Source organism: Oryctolagus cuniculus, chromosome 6 (genome assembly GCF_964237555.1).
Source record: "Oryctolagus cuniculus chromosome 6, mOryCun1.1, whole genome shotgun sequence".
NCBI lineage: Eukaryota > Metazoa > Chordata > Mammalia > Lagomorpha > Leporidae > Oryctolagus > Oryctolagus cuniculus.
Window position 1 is genome coordinate 133657260 of NC_091437.1, and position 25505 is coordinate 133682764.

Below are 25505 nucleotides of genomic sequence, written 5' to 3' on the forward strand. Positions count from 1 at the left end.
TTCTTGTTTGAGTCTAACAATCTGTGAAATTGGCACTCAAAGAAATTTGGAAAATACAGCTAGTCTAAAACTTTGCCTTCATTCTTCACTCAGTAACTAATTATTTCATACCTAGAAAACAGAACAGCAGATGGAAATTCATGTGCATGAAAATTTGGATATTCAAATAGCATAAGTTGTAAGGCAATTTTTAGAAGACTGGGTTAGGCCTAAACCCATAGTTGTGTAATGCTTTTTCAAGGACAATATGAATGGTTGCTGGCACTTATGATGGGTGGCAGAAGCAAGGTGAAATTCAGGCAGACAGTCTTATTTTGTAAACTGGACTAAACTATTTTTCTCTGAATACTTTATATTGGCATATAGTTTATAACCAGACTTTTCTCCAACTCCTAAGTATTTAAAAATTTTGGCCAATGTATACAACTTCAGATGACTCCTAGTTGGGGGGTAGTAATCATGGTAAACAAAAATTTTGTACTCAACTTTTAATGCTGAAATTTAAAGGGCAGAGTGTCACATTTCATAGGATCACTGACAAACACATGGCATCCCATCTGTCAACCCAAGAATGTCACAAAAACTCCATAATTTAGCTTCATGAAATTACCTGCATCATTATTCCACTCACTGAGCTCCTGTGTTCATTGTCTAAAAATTCACAGCTCTGCCAACTGTGGCTACCAATATTACAGTGTTTTTTTTTTTTTTTTTTTCCTGTTGGCTAGTATCATGCTTTTTAGTGAGTAAACTATAGGATATTATAATTAAAGTTCTCTTCGTCAATTCAGGAAAATTCTTCATGCAATTTTTTTTAATGTTGCAATCCCTAAAGTATCATATACCTGGGGATAAACCCAAGAACTGGAAAAATAATGAGCAGAAGCATCTTAAACTGGACAGTATCATGTTGAGTGAAATAAGCCAGACACAGAAAGACAAATTTTGCATTTCTCCCTTGTATGTGGGAACTAAAAAAGCAAAAAATGCCTTTGTGCATTTGAAAAATACACTGTTTTGTCAGAGTTTGTTTTGAATCTTTGTTGGGCAAATTTTTATGAGCTTACTATATAGTTTTGGTGGTCTGTGATTACCTTGAAGTTTACTGATATTGGTGAAGTTGACATTTTTTCATTTGATTATTATTATGTCCCCTGTGTTCCTGCTAAGCTATGGTCTTTTACTTTTTGTTTGCTAAACTCTTTATTTCGTAGAGCATTAAGCCTTTGACTATAATGGAAAATGAAAATAATGGTATCTCAAACATTTTTTAAAAACTTTTTAAAAAGAAGGGAATCTAAGTTTACCCTTCTTGAAATAAGAAAACAGGTAAAACATGCCCCATTTTTTCAGTCTCTCAGAGCTTCATAAAATAAGTACAGGAACAAAAACAGACCAAAAATATAATAAAAATGGTGAGATAAAGATAATGAGAAATTTCAATGGAATTCTCTGAGAGAAAGCAGGAGAGTAGTGCTCGGTAGTGGAAACTATAACTTGGGTGTCTACATAGATTATCCAAGAGAAACATGCATTCTTTTTCCTTTCAATTCTAATTTGCACAACAGAATCTTGGAAAGGTTTAGGAGAAGGAGGCACAAGGCACTGGGTGTGCTGGTAGTGAAAGCTTAACACTGAGGGGGGGGAAGCCATTGTAACACATGAGTCGTACTTTGGAAATTTATATTCATTAAATAAAAGATAAAAAAAAAAAAAAAAGAAAGCTTAACACTGAAAACAAGGAGCTGAAAAGTGACTAAGGTTGAAAAGTGGCTAAGTCCCCAGGTTTTGTCTCCTACCTTATATCCCTAAACTAAGTTATTATTCTGTTTTCTAAAATATCAATGTTTTAGTCTCTATTTGGTTTACTAGAACTAAGATGTTCTGGATCAGCGACATTGGTCAGAGTGAAGTACAGGAAGGGAAAGTTTACTGATGCCAAAAAAGATTAAGTCTAAATTTTCAAGAAAGGAAGAAAGGAAAAGGAAAAAAGGAAGAAGAGAAGAGAAAGAGAAAGAAAGAGAAAGAAAGAAACTGATGTTTGGGAGATTCTAATAAAAAAAAAATCAGGTTCATGACAATCATGATATAGCTGAAGGACCTGTTCAAAAATATACAGATCTTCCATACACCATTCTAGCATACTATTCTTAAAAATGAAATAGCTAAACATCACACGACGTTTGAGGAAATTCTTCAACATGAAAGACAGACTCAAGACTTCAGAGAAAATATATCCAGAGGAATCAGGGACACTGAAGGGAATGCAATATAACTAAAAGATGTTCTTAGAGAGGTAACAGGATTATTGCAAGTGAAAACAAGAATAGGATGCTATAAAAACTGGAAGTGGAACACAGAAAAATTTTGGAAAACAGTAAAATGGCCAAAAATCAGAAATTCAATAGATCTGGAAGATAATGTTGAGTAGAGCAAAAAGATCAAACAGATGAAAAGTAAAAAACAAAACAACTTAGAGGACCCCCCCCCAAAAGCCTAGCTTTTTAATAAGAAAATGGAGGGAATGACATCTTCAAAAGAATTACACAGGAAAATCTCTTAAAACTGAAATATCTAGAGAACAGTCTATATTAGAGCAGGGGGATAGAAGGAAAAAGAAGATGAGGAAAAACAAAGAAATTGATGTTTGAGTGCTTGGAAAATAACACTGAAAAACTAGGGTAAATTTAGAAATGAAAAATAAATACAAATTAGCAAATGAAAACTTTAAAAATTACTGGTTCTGGGGGCAGGGGATAATGAGGGTTCCTTAAGAAAGAAAGAGAAGTTGTAGTGTCCTATTTGGCTCAGTAATAAAATGAATTTGGGGAGTGAACTGTGGATGGAAGACATATTTTTCTCTCTGTTGCTGTCCTTCAAATAAAAACAGTAACTCTAAATAAATTTGTAAAAATAAAATGTATTTGGTCACAGTAAAGTCATAATAAAGTATAGACTATGTAGGAAAAATAGGGAAGGGGAAATGAAGTGGTGGGAAAGATGTCATTGATAACATTGATATGAAGTAAAATATATCATTTAGAAATATGGTAATAACTGAGAAAACACATTTGTTCACAAGAATTCAAGTGTGATTTGGGAAGGGGGGTTGGCATTATTTTAAGTTTTTTAGTAACATGCTTCTTAAAAACTATGTACATTCAATAAAAAAAACTAAATAAAATATCAAAAGGAAATCCTAATATTTAACAGAGAAAATAAGTAAGATTGGAAAACTAAAGGTCAAGATCTATATAGGAGCATGCAGCTGGTTCCCAATCTATGATGTTTTGGCTTACAATCTTTATTTAAAAAAAAAGATTTATTTATTTATTTGAAAGAGTTACAGAAAGAAAGGGAATCTTCAACCATTGGCTCACTCTTTAAGTGGCTGCAATAGCCAGGGCTGAACCAGGCTGAAGCCAAGGGCTGGGAGGTTCAACAAGTAGCCCACGTGGGTGCAGGGGCCCAAGCACTTGGGCTGTCTTCTGCTGCTTTTCCCAGGCCATTAGCAAGGAGTTGGAACAGAAGTGGAGCAGCTGGGTCGGTATTGCTGGTGGCAGCCTTACCTGCTACACCACAATGCCAGCCCCTTGCTTACAATTTTTGAGTTTATGATGATGCAAAGCCACATGAAAATAATGGCTTTAGGAACTGAATTTTGAATTCTGAATCTTGGCATTTTCCTAGGCTTGCAATATATGGCATGATACTCTCTCAAGATGCTGAGCAGTGGTCACATGATTATAAGGAGGAAAAACTGTTATCATACAGTTTACTGTGTTATTAAGCTATGATGTTCAGAAGGTATTTTCTACTTATGATAATTTCAGATAGAGAGGGAGAGTGAGAGGACTCCCGTCCACAGGCTCACTTCCCAAATACCCACAATGGCAGGGGTAGGGGTAGCAGGACAGCAAGTCAGGAGCCAGGAACTCAATCCACGTCCCCCATGCAAGGTGCAGGAATCCAACCAGCTGGACCATCACTGTTGCCTCTCAGGTTCCACAGAAGGAAGCTGGAATCAAGTGCAGGAGCTGGAAAATGAACCCAGGCACTTCAATGTGGAATGTAGGTCTCTCTCTCTTTTTTTTTTTTTTTTTTTTTTTTTTTTTTTTTTTTTTTTTTTTTACAGGCAGAGTGGACAGTGAGAGAGAGAGAGACAGAGAGAAAGGTCTTCCCTTGCCCTTGGTTCACCCTCCAATAGCCGCCACAGCTGGCACACTGTGCTGATCCAATGGCAGGAGCCAGGTACTTATCCTGGTCTCCCAGCGGGGCAGGGCCCAAGTACTTGGCCATCCTCCACTGCACTCCCTGGCCACAGCAGAGAGCTGGCCTGGAAGAGGGGCAACCGGGATAGAATCAGGCACCCCGACCGGGACCAGAACCTGGTGGGCCGGCACTGCAAGGCGGAGGATTAGCCTAATGAGCCGCGGCGCTGGCAGAATGTAGGTCTCTTAACTGGTATCTTAGTAATTAGGGCAAATGCTCACCTCTAGATTTTTTTTATTTATTGTGGTGAAATAATGTTTCTTATTTTCACATTATGTTAGTGTTTTGATTTACTAAATTAATGCTTTTGTTTGGCATCTATAACTTTGCAAGATGTGTGTGTATATATATATATATAATGTATATATACACTAACTATTAAAAACAAGAATAAAAGATCTAACATGTCATACTACAGCTGAAAGAATCTCTTTAACAATTTACCTCTGTGAAAGATTGCTCTCAAAATTAAGTAGTCATTGGTTGTGAGGAACAGAAACTCACTGAAATTAGCTAAGCAGGGGCTGGTGCTGTGGCGCAGTGTGTTAAAGGCCTGGACTGAAGCGCCGGCATCCCATATGGGTGCTGGTTCTAGTCCCAGCTGCTCTTCTTCTGACTCCTGGCTTTGGATCAGCACAGCTCCGGCTGTTGCAGCCATCTGAGGAGTGAACCAGCGGATGAATACCTCTCTCTCTGTCTCTACCTCTCTCTGTACAACTGTTTTTCAGATAAATAAAACAAAATCTTTTTAAAAAATTAGCTAAGTAATGATGGAGAACTTATTTGCAGAAATATTTTTTTAAATTTATTTGACAGGTGAATTATAGACAGTGAGAGAGAGACAGAGAGAAAGGTCTTCCTTCCTTTGGTTCACCCCCCAAATGGCTGCTATGGCCGGTGCGCTGCATCAATCAGAAGCCAGGAGCCAGGTGCTTTCTCCTGGTCTCCCATGCGGGTGCAGAGCCCAAGCACTTGGGTCATCCTCCACTGCCTTCCCAGGCCACAGCAGAGAGCTGGACTGGAAGAGGAGCAACCGGGACTAGAACCCGGAGCCCATATGGGATGCCAGTGCCACAGGCGAAGGATTAACCAAGTGAGCCACGGCGCCGGCCCCTGAAGAAATATTTAAAGAATAAATCACTAATTAAAAACTCAAGAACAGGTCTTTCAAGACTCAAAGACACAGAGAGTTATCAAGATCCATGAAAGTTACTTCATTCTCTCCAATTCTCTATCCAGAGTCACAAGAATGCCCATATCTTCATCCTTATATGTGCAGAATCTACAGAGCAGATTCCTCATTCATAAGGATCGCAAATGAGATGGTAAAGTGTGAAAAATGTAAAGAAGAATCTATGTCTTCCTCTGTGCTCACCCTTAAATTTTTTTCCACATGTAGGCACTGGTATTCTAAATCTGGGATGTTTTAGGAAAACTCCCAATCTTCTTTTTTCTCCTAGAGACATTATCACAATTGACCAGTATTCTAGGTCAATATGATACCCTGGTGATGTAAGTTGTTATTTGAAGATTTTCATAAGGGTGCCAGTGGTATGAAAACAACCCCTGTATTACAGAAGAGTATTCCAGGAATTATTGTTTATACAACTGTTGCTTTGATTATTATTAAAGGAGTTTAAAAAGTACATTTCTATTTTCAACCATGTGGAACCAATCCTTACAACCTCATCTATTTTATTTCATATGTAGCTAAGAAGCAAGAAATAGGGTTAAGATGATGAGTAATGGGCTAGAAGAAAATATACTAGGTTCTAAAATGCAAGGTATTTGAATTAGCATGTTACCAGGCACAAAAATATCTCATTTATTCATGTCTTGATACTTTTATTCATTTTCTCTTGAAGCTGAAAATTTTAATTAAAATTATTTTAAATGATGTTCATATCTCGGCCTTGTTTACTGAAGTCATTAAAGGGAAACTCCAAAGAGAAAAGAAAAAATCTGTGTGTTAGAAGTGTTTATCAGCAGTGGTTTTATGGATTAAAAATTTTCAGTTTAGGTTACATGTCGTAAAAGACTCAAGACAGGTGTGATTATAATCTCACTGCATTCCAAGTCTTCATAAAGACCTTAGAGTAGAAAGACACTTATTTTATAAGCTTAAGAACTCATTTGGACTTCCTGGATATCTAGATAAAAATTCAAAACAACTGCCTATAGATTTTACAAACTTAGATGGAGTAATAAAATGTTTATTAAAAGGTAACAAATGGAAATTATCTTTGATGCTTTTGAGATATTATTTTCAAGTCGACATCAGGCTTCTATTTAACTGTCATCAAGAAAATATTACAGTTTGCTAGATCATCCTGTACTAAGGCAGAATGATAAATGGAAAAAGAAACAGAAATAGCCCATGAAATGGTGACTTCATTACAATGATTACTTTCAAAAACAAGATTTATTTTATTGATGTGTCAGGTATTGTGCTATGCTTTTACAGACATGTTTATGTTAATCTCTTCAAAAACCCTGGAAGGCAGGTATTATTACCTTCTAGTAAATGAGATAATACAGGTCTTCTGTAAGGTCACATTATTAATAACTAGTAAAGCCAGAAATCGTATCCAAGTTTTAGAATTCCAAGGAATACAAATGTTTTAGCATATTACGCACAATTATATTAGGTGAAAAAACTAATTCAACAGTTTCTCGATGGTAAAAAACAGAAATAGCTTTTTTTTTTTTTTGAAGATTTATTTATTTATTTGAAAGGCAGAGTTACAGAGAGGAAGAGCCAGAGAAAGACAGAAAGTCTTTCATCTACTGGTTCACTCCCAAATGGCTGCAATGGCTAGAACTGGGTTGATCTTAAGCCAGAAGCCAGGAGCTTCTTCTGGGTCTCCCACATGGGCACAGGGGCCCATCTTCTACTGCTTTCCCAGGCCATAGCAGAGAGCCGGATCAGAAGTAAAGCAGCCAGGACTTGAACCGGTGCCAATATGGAATGCCAGCACCGCAGGTGTCGGCTTTACCCACTATGTCACAGTACCAGTCCCATAGCTTGTTCTTATATTTGTATCATATATTCATTCAAATCATTATTTGCATTCCTACAATATAATTGGGTGACTGGTAGTGACAGTTTCTTCATAAAAAACCATAACCTCATACATTTGCCTACTGGAATTCAATGATATATTTCAGAAGTTCAGCTGAGTTACAAAAATTTTTCTTCTTCAAATTAAAAAATACTTATTTCTTCCAATAAAAAATTGTCTATGCAGGTTATATTTATGTAATTAATCTTAAATGATTATAATTAAATGTTAAAGAAGTCTCAAAATCAAACAAGTGGACTGTGGGTTAAGTTTTGTTTTTCAGTGAATTGTGTTTAGTGTGCAGTTTAGGTTGATAATTTTTCCTCTGATGACACGTAAATATCTACTGATGGATGTTATGCTGCCAATTATAACTGTTTTCATAAGTGATAAGTCAAATTTAGCTCTTGATAACACAAAAAATTTCACTGTTATCATTTACACTCCTCAAAAATGATATCAACAGCTTTTTTTTATTTCCTAGGATTTTTAGAATGGGAAAATATAATTAATGGTATTATGATATGTTAGTCTATTTATGAACTAAAGAAAAACCCAGTAGCCAGTTTACACTTTTTATTATTCATTTAAAAAAACACACAGTGCAAACCTGATGTCTTATGCTCTATATTCAGGCTGAGTCAAGTTCGATGAATAAGAATCATAAATGCCATATCAAGCTCCTAAATCATCCCTTTAGTATATAAGATAGTACCTTAATTAGGATAATCAACATATTAAAACAGATTACTTTCATAAGTTTGATCATATGCTATCCATTTCAAACTGTACCACACTTTTATTTCTAATGAATCTTGATGAAAGAGCATAATGGAATAAAGCATAATTTCCTCTTGAGAATTCACAGCATACAAAAGTCTGTAATTTATGAGATTTCTATTTTCATTTATATGTAAGAATATTGCTTGATTTACTATTTTATTGAGAAAAGACTTAAACTGAGAAATTTACCTGAAAAAGTATTTTAAAAATTAATTATTTTATAAATATAAAGGCATAGAGAGGAAACAGCCTCACTAATGGAGGAAAAGATGTTGCCCACTGCAAGGGCCTACAACAGCCAGTGATGGGCAGGCTGAAGCTAATAGATGGGAACTCACTCAAGTTCTCCCCAGTGGGTGGCAGGAACACATGTACTTGGGCCATTACCTACTCTTCCCCAAGGTGTGCACTAGCAGGAAACTGGAATCAGGAATAGAGCAGGTACTTGAACCCATGCACTCTGATATTAGATGAAGGCATCCTAAGCCGTGTTTAAACCATTGTGCTCCACAAAGTTATCTTATCACAGAAAATGACATATTTTGCTTTCAAGATTACTATTATAAAGAAACTGAATGAAATAGAATTTTAAGGCCTCCTTTCTTTTTTTCTGAGGATAGCAAAGAAGTTACAACAGAAACTGAGATAAAATTAAGGTGAAAGCACAGATTTGGAAAGGCACAAACCAGATTCAGAAATTTCTCCTAGTCTGAAGCATTACAACAGATGCTACATGTAGGCAGAATTAAGGGAATCTCTTGTATCATCAGTGGCCTAGATTACATCAGCACTGATTCAATCTTTTCCATCTCCTAATTTTAATGGTTCTGCTTTCCCAAAGGCTGCAGTAATTTATCCCATGGGTTCTCAAAGTAAGTAAAGTTTAAACAGAAACACTGTGTATGTGTTCTTCATTGTATTTTCTACTTGTTAATACTATCCCTATCTGTAAGGGTCACAGTATCTTCAGTTCCACATCCAATGAAAATGCCTTGCATACTTGTATATTCACTACTTTGTTGCTGAAATGAAGAATGTATGTGATCTGTGAAATAAAAAATGAGTAATACATTTACTGCTTTAGTCTAAAGTTTAACCAAAATGAATTTTGCTGACTCCATGAGAGAAGATCTATAGCCAAATTAAATTTGCCAGAAATATTTTACATCATAAAATACTTCAACTATAATTTTATTTTTCTTCTTAGATCAGACTAGAGCAACCCTTCCCCAAACATGTTTTTAAAATAAAAAAATTACAGTAGTTCTTACTTTGTAATATGCTTATTCCTTCAGAGATTTACTAAGAAGGAGAAAAAAAATTCTTAAAATGATAATGAACACTAGTTGAGACTCATATGCCAAGACATTCCAGTAACATATTTTTTATTTAAAGACACAGATAATACAGTTAAGAAACAAGTTTGGCTTTTGGGGGTTTTGTTAAGAGTAATTAAAAGTAAAGATGTTGTCACTTTGAAAAATAGGTGAATTACCATTTCCTATTGACTTATTTATCGATTGGAAAAGACAAATGGGATTACATCAACCTGAGAAGCTTCTGCCCTTCAAAGGAAACACTCAGCAAAGTGAATATGCAACTGACAACATGGGAGAAAATATTAGCAAACCATGAAACTGATAAAGGATTAATATCCAGAACATATAAAGGCCTCAGAAAATTCAACAACAACAAAACAAACAATCCAGTTAAGAAATGGACAAATGACTTGAACAAGCATTTTTCAGAAGAGGAAATTCAAATGGGCAACAGATACATGAAATAATACTTGGGATCACTAGCCATCAGGGAAATGCAAATCAAAACCACAATGAAGTTCCACTTTACTCCAGTCAGAATGGCTCTCATACAGAAATCAACAAACAATAAATGCAGGCAAAGATGTGGGGAAAAGGTACCCTAATCCACTGTTGGTGGAATATAAACTGGTTTAGCCATTGTAGAAGACAGTATATCTAAAAGCTGAAAATAGTCTACTATACAACCCAGCAATCCCACTCCTGGGAATTTACCTATACAAAATGAAATCAGCACATGAGTTATCTGTACCCTCATTTCATTGCAGTTCAATTCACAATAGCTAAGATATGGAATCAACCCAGATGTCCATCAACAGATGACTGGATAAAGAAATTATGGTATATACATGGAATACTATTCAGCAGTAAAAAATAAATAAAACCCCATCTTTTGCAGCAAAATGGATGCAACTGGAAACCATTATATTTAGTGAAATAAATGAGCCCCAAAAAGTCAGATACCATCCATTTTCCCCATATGTGGTAACTAATAGAATACCTAAAATGTAATGTATTGGAGTGAAATTGACATTTAGAAATTTGACGATTGTTTATAGTCCTTATCTCTACTGTTGAGGAATAGTGGTTTTTTTTTTTTCATATTTGCTGAACTCTTAGAGTAGGTTTAATCTTATGAGTATAAAGTAAACTGAAAATGGATCTTTGTAAAACTTAAGAGTGGGAATAGGAGAGGGAGGAGGAAGAAGGGTTGGAGTGTGGGCAAGAAGCAGGATAGGGTGGGAAGTATCACTATGTTCCTAAATCTGTATATACAAAATACATGGAGTTTGTATACCTTAAATAAAATTTTTTACAAAAGAGAAAGACTTAAGACTTTATATGCAGTTCTCAAACTGTCTGGCATTTGGCATCAACTCAGGCAGAAGCTGTCAATTTTTTTAAAGATTTATTTATTTTTATTTGAAAGGCAGAAATATAGATATATAGGCAGGCAGGCAGATAGATAGATAGATATATCTTCCATCCACTGGTTCACTCCCCAAATGGCTGCAATGGCCAGGGCTGGGCCAGGCTGAAGCCAGAAGCCAGGAGCTTCTTCCAGGTCTCCCACATGGGTGCAGGGGCCCAAGTACTTTTGCCATCTTCCATTGCTTTACCAGGTGCATTTGCAGGGAACCTGATCAGCCAAGACTCAAACTGGCACCCAGATGGGATGCTGGCACTATAGGCGGAGGCTTAACCTTCTACACCATAATGCCAGCCACTGAAATAGGACTCTCATAGGGATGGGAAATGAAGGTGGAAGGGTAGAGAGAAAGACAAGCAACCTAAGGGGAGCTGATGAAAGCAGTTTCCAGGCTGTCAGGGAGAGAGGCCTTCACTATGTTTAGTCAGTCTCAGGGAGGTATGATTACCCAGAACAGGGCCAGAGGTAGAATGGGTGCTAAGAGATGTGACTAGGGAGGGAATTTAAGAGAACCTCATGACCTAGAGACCTTTTGAGACAGGTACAAGGTCTGTACTGGTAACTAGTGGGCCAAATGTTCTCTGCAATGCCTTGAGACTACACAGGCAGGAGTGATAAAGGAAGGGAATGGTTGTGCTTGTTAATAAATGGACAAAGCTGATAAACAGCCATTACCCATAATCATTAGTCTACTCCAAAATTAAAGATAAAGGACTGAAATAGCAGAGAAGCCTCCAAAACCCCACAGAAGCATTAAAATCATTAAAATTAGTGTCTACTTCCTTTCCAATTGATTGGGGCACAGTTATCTGTTGTCATGTAAGAGTTTACTCTCAAAATTGGCAGCTTATATCAATGATCTTTTGTTATCTCAGAGATCTTGTGGGTTAGAAATCTGTCAGCTGCTTAGCTGGGTGGGTATGGCACAAGGTAGCATTTCATGAGTTTGCAGTCAAGATTTCAGTTGGATCTCCAGCCTTGGGTAGGGCTACAGAACCAATACTGAAATGTGTCACATAATTCGTAAGTTAATTCTGGCTGGTGCAGAGTCTTTCCTTGCCATACGAACAGTGTGGAATGCTTGAGTGTCGTCATGGCAGCTACCTTTCCCTGGAAATATCTAAATCAAGAGAGAATATGGCAGCAGCCAGAGTATTGTTTATGACCTAGCCTCAGAAGTTACAATCCATCACTTCTGAAAGATCTAATTGATAACACAGTGCAGGAGGGGTCACATAGGGTATGCTAACCAGAAATTAAAAATCACTGGAGACCATTTTAAAGGCTCCTCCACCGTCTGAACTTATCTTGTGGTTTGCAAAATATTTTGAGAATAAATTCACTCAAGTCAGAGTAGCACTGAAAAAGGCAGCTGCAGCAGGGCAGTGCAGGGCCAACCTTGATTGATTGAGATTAAATTTTGATACTTCAAATAAGTTTTATAAAAATGCAAATTTTGCTCCTGCACATCTGAACTTGTTCTGAGATTTGTAACTGCCTGAATTAACTGCCAAAGTTTTTTTCTTTTAAAAGTCACTAGTCTTCTGTTGGTACAATTATTTTCTTAAAAGAGACAATCGTTGAATACCTTTGCCATTCATTTCAGTCTAGGAAGCAGTTTTCCTCTTCCTAGTAGGTACTAATGTCATTACATCATTCCTCTGGCATCCCAGAGCATGGACCTCTTGTAATTCCCTCGCAGAAGAGTATCTGTGCAGCACAGCAGATGCTAAGTGGAACTGTCTTGGCATTCAGAAGGATAGTGAAAGTTGACCTTGGGGGTCTGCTGTATTCATTTTTCAAACCTACAATCAATTATCTATTGCTGGGGGAAAATACTAATTAAATATTTAGCTCTGCTTAAGTTTATTAACAAGCAACCATCAATGATCGTATAGCAGCTCACCACTGAATTATCAAGGGACTATTAGAGTGCAATGTCTTTAGAATTTTCTAAACTCTGTAATTATTTTACAAATGTTGCCATTTTCAAAGCCATATTGCTATTCTTAGGATTTTTTTTTAAAAGAAAGCTTATTTATTTGAAAGGCAGTTAGAGATAGAGAGAGCGAGCAAGAGAGAGAGAATGTCTTTCATCTGCTGGTTCACTCCCCAAAAGGCTGCAAAGGCCAGGGCTGAGCCAGACTTAAGCCAGGAGCCAGGAGCTTCCTTCAAGTCTCCCACATGGATGCAGGGGCCCAAGGACTTGGGGTGTCCTCTGCTGTTTTCCCAGGCACTTTATCAGGGAACTAAATGGGATGTGGAACATCCAGGACTCACACCTGTGCCCAATATAGGATGCGAGTGTTGCAGGTGGTGGCCTTACCTGTTATGCCTCAACACCAGCCCCAGGAAAATATTTTAAAAATTCCAAGTCACCTGGATATATTTGACACATAACTGAAAAGAAGAAGAAGAAATACGAAGTTTTAAATAATTTATCAGTGGCAGTAGTATTAATATCCACCCATGAAAAGAATGATTCTTGATTTGTGTCTCACAAAAAAACAAGCAAATTGGAGTCTGCACTGGGGCACAGCAAGGTACGCCATAGCCTACAGTCCCCGCATCACATATCTGAACTGGCTCAAGTCCCGGCTGCTCCGCTTCAGATCCAGATCCCCACTAAGGCTTCTGGGAAAAGCAATGGAAGATGCAAGAAAGAACTTGCTGTTCAGCTACAATGAGTGTATGAAGCTTACAGTCTTTGGCTATTAAAACCTTCAAGATTTAACTCAACTTTTGATCTGAGGTCATGCCCTTCTTGGGATGGTCAATAAAGGAGCATGTGGGTGTACTACATCTGGCCATTTCTGCCTAATGGAAATTTTTCTATGGGCAATCTTTGCTCAGGAGTTCCTCATTGAGTTGGCCGATACTTTCTCAGGGCCAGAGTATGGTCTGAGGTTCTCATTGAAAAGTTTCCCTTCTACTTTCACAAATATCACATATACATCATGGTCTAAAGGCTCTCCTTAAGCAATCCTGTTTCCCTCCCCTTTTATCTTTCATATAGTGTTCCCAACAAGAATCTTGCTTTCCTAACTACATCTCAGTATCTGCTTCCCAGATGACCAAAATAACACAGCTACTGTTTGCAAGGAACCTATTACGTGGCAGATTGTATCATAGTGTTTGGAGAAGTTATTTAATTTCTCCTAACTGTTGTAGTGTTCTAATAATTTAATGAAATAATCTGTAAAAGAGCAATTTGTACAATTCCTGGTATATAGTAAGTACTCAATAACTGGTATATAACTTCAAGAATATTATTATGCCAGAATCTGGGGAACATTGTGTTTATCATTTATGATACTTGTTATAAAAGCAGTAAGTATTATCGTGCTCATTTACATATGAGGACACTAGGGTTCAGTAAATAACCTACTCAAGCTACTTAGTTTACATGGCTAGACTGTGTAACTTGGGATTAAAACCCAGCAAACTCTGTAGAAGACAGCAATATATGTTGGCAAATCCATTGCTATTATGCATAATGTAAAGGGGCTCCACACCCTCAGTGGCATGGTATGTACAATTGGTAACTAATATAGAATATTTTGGGGATTTTTCATAAATGTAAGCGTGTACTTTTAATTTCCACAAAATACAGGACATTAAAATATGACAATAGGTATTAGGCCAAACATTTGCCTAAAAGCTTAGAAGAGCAATATATCATTGCTACTCCCTGATGAGTACCAATCAGTTATTATTTTTGTGGAATGGTCCTCTGTGTAGGTTTGTCCAGGGTTTTCTCATGATTAGATTGTTTAAAATTCCATAATCTTGCTATCAACTGTAATTACCTCCCTCTAATGTTCCCCTCTCCTCACATCAAATGTTCATTTTAAAGATTCGAAAAAAATGTGATAAACATTATGAACAGAAGGAAATTAAAGTATGTATTTTAAAGCTGGATTTCTAATGAGGAAGCAGTAATCTGCACTAAGCAACAGCTTTTGAAGCACATACATATTGTTCTCTATAGTTTTAAGATAAAGAACATAAAATGTTTAAAATTATGTCACAAAAAGTTTGAGACCATGCTGTTTCCTTGTGACTAAGATGGCGTGGGACTGGTGGAATGGGTATAGTGGATGAACAGTTTTTTTTAGAGATATAATGTCAGGAAACTAGTGTTTTCCCCCAATCAATCCATGGGGTTGATCAAATAAGCCTGCTTACATTCAAAAGAGGATATGACCTATGATTTGAAAGATGACATGGGCACTTTATGCCCAACGTTGCCATTGATCTTCAAGCTAATTTTATTCAAGAGTGGTCAGCATGACCACAGGAAGGAAAAGATGACCAGTAAAGTAAATGGCATTGTAGCTTGGTGACAGGTTAAGGTAGCTTAGAAGTCTAAGAAAATGACTTAGTCACTTTTTTTTTTTTTTTTTTGACAGGCAGAGTGGACAGTGAGAGAGAAAGACAGAGAGAAAGGTCTTCCTTTGCCATTGGTTCACCCTCCAAAGGCCGCCGCGGCTGGTGCACCGCGCTGATCCAAAGGCAGGAGCCAGGTGCTTCTCCTGGTCTCCCATGGGGTGCAGGGCCCAAGGACTTGGGCCATCCTCCACTGCACTCCCTGGCCACAGCAGAGAGCTGGCCTGGAAGAGGGGCAACCGGGAAAGAATCCGGCACCCTGACTGGGACTAGAGCCCGGTGAGCCGGCGCCGCTAGGTGGAGGATTAGCCTATTGAGCCGCGGCGCCAGCCAAGACTTAGTCACTTGTAATAAGGATGCTGCCACCCAACCACCAGAGAGAGGGACTGCTCAAAATGAAAATTACATCTATAACTGAGTATCACGTGATTAAAACATGTATAAGTTTGTATTCAATATATTCTTGCATTAGTGTGTTTTAATACACTCATTAGGAATATGTATCTTTATTTATTTATTTGAAAGGTAGAGTTGCAGACCTAAGAGGAGAGATAAAGAGTTATCCTTCCTTACTCCCCAAATTGCTGCAACGGCCACAGCTGGGTCAGGCCAAAGCCAGGAGCCTGGAGCTTCGTCCAGATCTCCCTTGTGGGTGCAGGGGCCCAAGCACTTGGGGCCATCTTCCACAGCTTTTCCCAGGCTATTAGCAGGGAGCAGGATCAGAAGTGGTACAGCTGGGACATGAAGCTGTGCTCATATGGGATGCTGGTATCACAGGTGGAGGCCTAATGTGCTATGCTACAATGCCAGCTGCAGGAACACATATCCTTTAAAAACATTTTTCAAACAATTTCTGGTCCTAATGTAGAAAGTAGAGTCCAGATGGTGTTTTAGTACCATCAAGTCACTGTAGTTGTACTTAGGGACTCCTGGATATTTGGTACACAGATGTTTATGAAAATACATTTTTACACAAGTGTTAACATTTACACAGATATATGCATCAGAACAGAATATTCACCTTGGGGAAATTAAACAAAAATCATTTGAAATGTGGACTCTTAAGTATTGTTATAGATCTCAAAGAAACAGCTCTAATTTATTGCTCATGTGGGAGATATTCTAGATGTACTTTGCTTTTCACAGTTACAACTATGGCACAACAGAGTAATTATCAGTTTTTGAATTCTGTGAAGGACCAAAGTTTTCTCACTGGAAATGTTTCCAAGAGACTCTTCTTTCTAAAATATATTTGGACAGGGAATGAATGACTGGCATTTTTTTAAAGAGATTTACTTATTTATTTGAAAGGCACAGTTACAGAGAGGCAGAGGCAGAGACAGAGAGATCGTCCATCTGCTGCTGTTTAATTTTTTTATTTATTTATTTTTTTTTTTGGACAGGCAGAGTTAGACAGTGAGAGAGAGAGGCAGAGAGAAAGTCTTCCTTCCATTGGTTCACCCCCCAAATGGCCGCTCCGGCCAGCGTGCTGTGCCAATCGGAAGCCAGGAGCCAGGTGCTTCCTCCTGGTCTCCCATGCGGGTGCAGGGCCCAAGCACTTGGGCCATCCTCCACTGCCTTCCTGGGCCACAGCAGAGAGCTGGACTAGAAGAGGAGCAACTGGGATAGAACCGGCACCCCAATTTCCCTAGATGGCTGCAATGGCCAGAGCTACACCAATCCAAAGCCAGAAGCTTCTTCCGGGTTTTGCATGCTGGCACAGGGGCCAACCACTTGGGCCATCTACTGCTTTTGCCAGGCCATAGCAGAAAGCTAGATAGAAAGCAGAGCAGCTGGAACTAGTGTCCATATGGGATGCTGGCACTACAGGCAGCAGCTTTATGCCACAGTGCCTATCCATGGCTGGCATATTTTAAAACGTATATATTGGGGCCGGTGCTGTGGTATAGCTGGTGAAGCCACTGCCTGCAGTGCTGGCATCTCATGTGGATGCTGGTTAGTGTCTTGGCTGCTCACTTATGATCCAGCTCTCTGCTATGGCCTGTGAAAGCAGTAGAAGATGGCCCAAGTCCTTGGGCCCCTGCACCCACGTGGGAGACCTGGAGGAAGCTCCTGACTCCCGGCTTCAGGTTAGTGCAGCTCCGGCTTTTGGAGCCATCTGGAAGACCTCTATTCTCTCTCTCTCTCTCTCTCTCTCTCTGCCTCTGCCTCTCTGTAACTCTTTCAAGTAAACAAATAAAATCTTAAAAAAAAAAAACCAAAAAAACAAAAAAAGTAGATTTTTCAAGTGGCAGCAAACTTGGAAAAAACTAGAAATGCTAATATTTTAGTATTTGTTGGGTTGTTAAAGGAGTATAAGCTCTTGTTTTTTTCAGTGGGAAACAATACAATACATAAACAATCTTTTAAAAATTAATAAGAATAATGTTTGTTCAGTGGATTTTTAAAGCAATTTCATACAAATCTGGCTCTCAGGGCCTGGTGTTTTGGTGTAGAAGGTTAAGCTTCAGCCCTGTGCACAGGCATACCATATGGGCTCCAGGTGGAGTTCTGTCTGCTCTACTTGCAATCCAGCTCCCTGCTAATGTGCCTGGGATAGCAGTGGGAGATGACCCAGTGCTTGGGCTCCTGCAGCCACTTGGGAGACCCAGATGAAGCTCCTGGCTCCTGCTTCATCCTGGCCCAGCACTGGGCTGTTGCAGCCATTTTGGGTGGTGACACAGCATACAGAACATCTCTTTCTCTGTAGCTCTACATTTTAAATAAATAAAATAAAACTGAAAAAAAAATTGGCTTTTAGTAAATAAAAATGTATGGAAAATTTCCTTGCTTATGTTACATGTCACAGTAAAAAAAATCTATTAACATGAAATGAAGATAAGTATGTTATATTTCCCCTTAAGTTTTTAAAAAGGGATTGCAGTTAGGATCCACTAATGAGAAACAACATGATTTAAAGCTATGGTACATTCTGTATGAGAGTTGTAGTGAAATCAATTTATTTTAATGGACAACTATCATAGTGAATAGCAGTTGAAAACCTACATAATGTGGGACATTTTAATTCACTATAATTAAGAGGGTACATAATGGACAGTAGAGTCTAAATAAATGATTTGATGAAAATGCTGGATATTATAAAAGTGGTGAAAATGGTACTATGTTCTGTCCTGTTAAATAATGTACATTTTGTAAATGCAATTAAAAGTTTATTAAATTTAAGAGGATTCTTTAGTCTCTCATAAGATCTGAAGATATTAACTGAATTAAGTAAACCATAAAAGAGATACACTTTCAAGTGCTTTGTGGGTCAATCTGGCTTGGTAAACAACTGAACTTTGTCCCATTTCAAAAAGAAATGTGGGCTTAATTTAATGGTATTCCTGTATGATCCTTGTTGATTCTGATTAATGATCACTGAAACACAAGATAGCTTCACAGAAAAATGATGTCATAGATGACATTCATCTGCCATTTTCATGTGTCTCTGAGATCACTACATGAGATAATGTCCCCATAGCATTTAGCACATTATAATAATGCATGTACTAATATAAACTAAAATTTGGCTGTCTGGAAATTTCCTAGGTATTTGTTTCCTATATTGGGCAGTGTTCAGAGAAACTAGGTTAAATATTTTTAACTTAAGAGAGTGGAAATTCTTTTTCAAATGAATCAAGGGCAAAATATTGAGACATCTTGTAAAGATGTAGTTATAGAAGGTAAAGTTTGGGCTGGCACCGTGGCTCACTAGGCTAATGCTCCGCCTTTGCAGCGCTGGCACACTGGGCTCTAGTCCCGGTCAGGGCGCCGGATTCTTTCCCAGGTTGCCCCTCTTTCAGGCCAGCTCTCTGCTGTGGCCCGGGAGTGCAGTGGAGGATGGCCCAAGTCCTTGGGCCCTGCACCCGCATGGGAGACCAGGAGAAGCACCTGGCTCCTGGCTTCAGATCAGTGTGGTGCGCCGGCTGCGGTGGCCATTGGAGGGTGAACCAACGGCAAAGGAAGACCTTTTTCTCTGTCTCTCTCTCTCACTGTCCACTCTGCCTGTCAAAAAAAAAAAAAAAAAAAAAAAAAGGCAAGAAAAGAAAAAAAGAAGATAAAGTTGATGTCTATGTTTTCAGGTTTATGATTTTATTTACAGAACATTTTTCTTTATTTACAGTTACAATTAAATGCTATAAAATGTTAATGAAGAGGCTGGCACGGTGGTTTAGCAGTTAAAGCTGCCACCTGCAGTGCTGACATCCCATTTGGCTGCTGGTTCAAGTCCCAGCTGCTCCACTTCTGACCCAGCTCTCTATTATGGCCTGGGAAAAGATGGCCCAAGTGCTTGGGCCCCTGCACCCTTGTGGGAGATCCGGCAGATGCTCCTGGCTCCTGGCCCTGGATTGATCTAGCTCTGGCCGTAGTGGCCATTTGGGGAGTGAACCAGCAGATAAAAGATCTGGTTCACTCTTTCTCTCTCTGCCTTACAAATAAATAAATACATAAATGTTTTAAAAAAGTTAAAGAAAAATATAGAATTTTTGTCACTGACACACTAGTTTTTTGAGTGCACCCATGGAAGGAAAATTTTATTAGACAGCTGAAATATCATAATTGATAAACAATCACTTTCCCCACCCCAAACGGTACTAATGATGACAAAATTTCTCTAAGATACATTTTTATTGTAAATATTTCATCTTTCATCTTTGATCTAAACAACTGATCTCCGTATGAATCACTCATTCTGTTACTAATTAGTGGCTAAAATTTGGGCAAATCATTTCACTTCAGGGCCTCAAACTGAGAAACACAATCTTCATGGGTCTTTTTTAAACTATAGATCATGACTCTTTTTTTTTTTTTTTTGGACAGGCAGAGTGGACAGTGAGAGAGAGAGACAGAGAGAAAGGTCTTCCTTTGCCGTTGGTTCACTCTGCAATGGCCGCCGCGGCCGGTGCACCGCGCTGATCCGATGGCAGGAGCCAGGTGCTTTTCCTGGTCTCCCATGGGGTGCAGGGCCCAAGCACTTGGGCCATCCTCCACTGCACTCCCTGGCCACAGCAGAGAGCTGGCCTGGAAGAGGGGCAACCGGGACAGAATCCGGCGCCCTGACCGGGACTAGAACCCGGTGTGCCAGCACCGCAAGGCAGAGGATTAGCCTAGTGAGCCGCGGCGCCGGCCGATCATGACTCTTATTAGTATGTTACAACTGTATTTTTTTTTAATTTGACAGGGAGAGTTATAGACAGTGAGAGAGAGACAGAGAGAAATGTCTTCCTTCCATTGGTTCACTCCCCAAATGGCTGCCACGGCCGGCACTGCGCCGATCCGAAGCTAGGAGCCAGGTGCTTCCTTTCGGTCTCCCATGTGGATGAAGGGGCCCAAGCACTTGGGCCATCCTCCACTGCCTTCCGGGGCTACAGTAGAGAGCTGGACTGGAAGAGGAGCAACTGGGACTAGAACCCAGTGCCCATATGGTATGCTGGCGCCACAGGTGGAGGAGTAACCAAGTGATCTTCTGTATATGAAGATAATTAAAAATGAATCTTAATGAAGAATGGGATGGGAGAGGGCATAGGAGGTGGGATAGTTTGGTGGTGGGAGGGCGAGTATGGGGGGAAGCACACTATAATCCAAAAGTTGTACTGATGAAATTTATATTTATTAAATAAAAGCTTTCTATATAAAAAAAGAAAAAATGTTCAGCATCACTACCTGACAGGAAATGCAAATCAAAACAACAATGAGGTTTCATCTCACCCCAGTTAGAATGGCTATCATACAGAAAACAACAATATAAATGCTGGCTAGCATGTGGAGAAAAAGGCACCTTAATCCACTGTTGGTGGGAATGTAAACTGGTAAAGTCACTATGGAAGACAGTATGGAGATACCTCAAAAATCTGAATATAGATGTACCATATGACCTAGCCACCCCACTCCTGGGAATTTATCCAAGAGAAATGTAATCAGTAAATAAAAGAGTTACCTGCATGCCCATATTTATTGTAGCTCAATTCACATTATCTAAGACATGGAAGCAGATGAAGACTGCATAAAGAAATTATGGGAAACGTACACTATGGAATACTACATAGTAGTTTAAAAAAATGAAATCTGGTCATTTGCAACAAAATGGATGAAACTGGAAAATATCATATTAGTGAAATAAGCCAGTTCCAAAGGTATGAACACCATATTTTCCCCTGATCTGTGAGAACTAATAGAGCACCTAAAATGAAATTACTAGATGTGAAATTGACACTTAGAGAAATGATGACTTGAGCTGCCTTTGTCTTCACTTTTGAGGGACAGTTTTGCTTTATTGTTTTTTGCTTTTCTTCGTATTATTTGTTGAACTCTTTATTTAACACTGAGTTAATCATATGTGTACAGAGTCAATTTAGGATGTATCTCAGTAAAAAATAAGAGTGGGAATAAGGGAGGGAGGAGGAAGTTTGTAAAGCCGTATAGTTCTGCATGCATTCCTACGGACTTACTCCTAAGTGTACAGTAAAAAACTTGCCATGGGATGCCAAATTCCATTACGCTGGGTGGTAAACATGCCATCTTAAGTGCTACAGTGATCATATTAAGTGTTAAAGTGAACATATAGATAGAATTAAGTGTCAAAGTGATCATATAAGTAGGATCAAGTGTCTAGTAATAATACATAGAATTAAAAAGGACTGTTCCAAAATGGGAAGCAGTCCACAGAGCAAACTCACAATTGACAAACCCTTTAAGTAACCCTCTGACCTCAGAAACAGCGCTTAAAACTTCCTGGTCTGGATGAGAAGCCCGTGAGAGTATTTCAGGCATGGAAAGCCAAGACACTGTGGCAAAAAATGTTCTACATGTGAGTGAGATCCCAGTGGAAAGAAGTGGCCATCAAAGAAGGATGTTCTTTTCTCTAAAGGGAAGACAGCACTTCCATTTTGCTAATGGCCTATTCTAAATACTGAAGGCTTCAATAGCTTGGGCAGCTCAAGAGAAGATCCTTGGGTGGTCACTGATGTCATACATAAGAGTGTTAATTATAAATTAACAACAGGAGTCACTGTGCACTAACTCCCCATGCAGGACCTCTGTCCTCAATGAGTTATATTATGAGCATTAACTGTAACATAGTTCTGTTTGTGTGTGTGTGTGTGTGTGTGTGTGTGCGTAAATTGTTGAACTCTTAGTATAGAGTTGGTCTCCATACAAAGTTAACTGAAAATGAATGGGACACAGGAGAACGGGACTGGGAAGAGAGGGAGGAGCAGGGGTAGGAGTGTCAATGGGAGGGTGGGTATGTTGGGAAGAATAACTATATGCCTAAAGTTGTTCTTACAAAATTTGTATTCCTTCAAAAAAATTTAAAAAACAAAACAACAACAACAAAAAACCTAGTTATTTATTTGTTTATTTGAAAGGCAGAGAGGCAGGAGTCTCCCATCTACTGGCTAACTCCCCAAATACCTCCAATAGCCCAGACTGCGCTAGTCTAAAGCCTGGACACCTGGAAATCAATCCCAGTCTCCCACGTAGGTGGCAAAATGCCAGCCACATTGGCCATCAACTGCTGCCTCCCAAGGTGCAGCAGGCTGGATCAGGGAGTGAAGCTGAGACTTGAACCCAAGCATTCTGTGGCATAATGCAGGTATCCGGAGCACTGTTTTTCTGTTTAACACGTATTTTTAGCCTTCTTTACTCACTTGATGTACCTTTCCTCTCTAATTTCATATTTACATTGCTTCCAGGAGTAAATTCATGTGTTTTGGCTTGCAAAATTAAAACAAAAATCATTTTTTTTTTTTTTTTTGCTTGCAGCCCATACATTTCTCCCTAGCGCGACAGGACTAGGTCCAAAGGTTCCTGAAAGCAACTAAGGTGGTGAGAAAGGGTGGGGAAGGAGGTTCCTTCTGAAGGAATAAAGAGAAGCCAAGCGTGGGAGAGTCAGAGTGTCATTCGGACATTCACTCATTACTAATGACCACTGACACACTGGCAAGGCTTACAGAGTTTCAAATCCGGAGTTGGAGACAGACAGGGATCGAGTAATTAGAAACACGCATGAGGAGTGTTAACTAAGGCTGTAAGCTGGCGGGAGGGTGTTTACGTGACTATTAACAAGTCCAGGCCACAGGAACATGAAGGCTAAAGGCAGATTCCAACTCAGTTCCTTCAAAAGACTTAGTGAGAATCTTGGAATTTACCAATTTTGTAGGACATTAAAAAGGAAAGGGTCAGAGAATCCCTTTAGGGAAGGTGGGAATCTGGTGTTCGGGGCTGAAGGCTGAGTAGCGGCAGGCCATGCGGGCAACAAAGTACTCACTGGAGAGTATGAAGAGAAGGAATACACAGATGTAGGGAAAAATGAAAAACCGGAGGTGAAAGACATTAAAAAAAAAACACAGCATTTGTTAAAATACACGCTAAACAGAAAACACCTCACCAACGCCCGGGAATCCTCAGGCTCCGGGTGCGCCGCGAAACGCCGGGCAAGCTCCGCCCCTTACTCCTTACGCCCCCACCACAGAGCGGCGCACACGTGCGCGGCGGGTACCGCCCCCTCCGTCCTCTGGACCAATTAGAAGTGGTTTCGTAATCCGCCACCTCCCGGTCGCGGGTTACGTGACGGCGTCTCCCCGCCCTCTCACCCCGCTGCCTCTGGGTTTTGGGAAGATGGCGAAGATCTCAGAGCTTTACGATGTCACTTGGGAAGGTAACTTCGGGCGGGGCGGGAGCAGAAACGTGAAAAGTCCGCGGCAGGTATTCGGGAACACCCGCTGCCCTCGGAGAGTTGGGCTGTCCGGTTTCTCTCCGGTACCGGAGCAGCGCTCTCTTGACGGGCCAAGCTGAGGTGGAGGTTGAGGCTGACCCCTTCCTTGGCCCAGACACGAACTCAGTGGCGTTCCCCACCGCGTCGGCTCAGCAGTAGACTGAGCGAGTTACTTCGGCGCCAGTCCAGCCCCCGGGGCAGCTTCCGTTTCTGAGGCGGGAGGGAGCAGGTACTGGGGCTGTGACACTTCTCTTGGGGTTGCTGGCAGCGCGGGGAGCTGGCTAGGTGGCTGCTGAAGCTTCTTTGGAGCCATGAAATACAGAGGCTTGTGAGGCCTTGTACTGACTGAGGTGTAAAGCTTACAGCTCTGCAGTAAAGATGTGTAGAAGGTGCAGGTGCGTGAGCATTCTCTGTCGTGCCACTTTACATTTTATTTTTTCCTCCAAACCAGGTTTATACTTTTTCCACTTTTTGTTTAATCTCTGACCCTCTAGCCCTGAAACTACAGTTATACATAGAACACATTTCCTTCTTACTCCCTACTAATAATTCCTTTTCTGAAGGGAAAAAGAACTGATTAACTCTGGAACATTTCTGACAGTCTTCTTTCTCCATCCTGAGTAGCATCATGAGTTGGTTAATTCAAAGAATATTGTGATTTTTGTGATAGGAAAACTTATTGTTCATAAAAGATGTATGCAGTAGGCTCTGTAAAAAATATAGAATGTATGATTTATATATTAGGCCTATTGAAAGCTCTTGATGTTTGTAACATACTTTTATTAGGAGTTTGTAGGTGGAAAGAGAATTTAGAGTTGTAAGAACAGTATAAGCAAGTTTTTTGAGAATATGGTATTTGTGCAAGACATGGAAAAGAGTACAATGCTGGGTGTATACGTTTGAGAGAATTTTAGTTGTCCATGCTTACTCTCCCTTCCTCCCGTCTTAAGTACTTTAAACAACCTCAATTTGGTTTGCACACCCTACTGCTCCCCTAAGGTCTCTAGGGAGACCTAAGGCTGACTCTGGTATGTGTGCTTTATACATCTGTACTGCCTTTGCTATTTTAGCTCAGTCCTTCTGAAAAATTCTTCCCTTGGCTAGTTTGTTTCTTTCTTAAAACTTTATTTATTTATTTGAAAGGCAGAGTTACACAAAGCGAAAGATATCTCTTTTTTTTTTTTTTTTCAAATATTTTATGTATTTGTTTGAGAGGTAGAGTTATAGACAGTGAGAGGGAGAGACAGAGAGGGGTCTTTCATCCGCTGGTTCACTCCCCAAATGGCTGCAATGGCTGGAGCTGTGCCAATCTGAAGCCAGGAGCAGGAGTTTCTTCTGGGTCTCCCATGTGGGTGCAGGAGCACAAGCACTTGGGTCATCCTCCACTGCTTTCCCAGGCCACAGCAGAGAGCTGGATCAGAAGAGGAGCATTCGGGACTAGAATTGACGCTCATATGGGATGCTGGCTCCACAGGCAGAGGCTTAACCTGTGCCACAGTGCCTGCCATAGAGAGATCTTTCATCAAATGGCCACA

The 25505-nt window shown here is 39.6% G+C and overlaps 1 protein-coding gene and 1 long non-coding RNA gene across 6 annotated transcripts in view; one reads left to right on the forward strand and one right to left on the reverse strand.

The window, feature by feature from the left end:
• The window catches only part of LOC103348112 (uncharacterized), a 209379-nt gene extending 185615 nt beyond the window's left edge, over positions 1-23764 (reverse strand). For 3 of the 4 annotated variants that reach the window (XR_011389296.1, XR_011389294.1, XR_011389297.1), the window contains exons 1-2: positions 23644-23742; positions 13192-13265 (exon numbers count right to left, since the gene is read on the reverse strand). This is a non-coding gene — a long non-coding RNA (uncharacterized lncRNA). Of the gene's footprint in view, positions 1-13191; positions 13266-23643 lie in introns of all 4 variants that reach the window. The other variant, XR_011389295.1, reaches the window with a different exon arrangement.
• Positions 23765-23787: 23 nt separating this feature from the next.
• EMC2 (ER membrane protein complex subunit 2) overlaps positions 23788-25505 on the forward strand; it is a 62117-nt gene continuing 60399 nt past the window's right edge. The window contains exon 1 of one of the 2 annotated variants that reach the window (XM_002710733.5): positions 23788-23913. In XM_002710733.5, coding sequence (XP_002710779.1) covers positions 23874-23913 — 40 coding nt within the window. In that variant the 5' untranslated portion in view covers positions 23788-23873. The remainder of the gene's footprint in view (positions 23914-25505) is intronic. The other variant, XM_051844768.2, reaches the window with a different exon arrangement.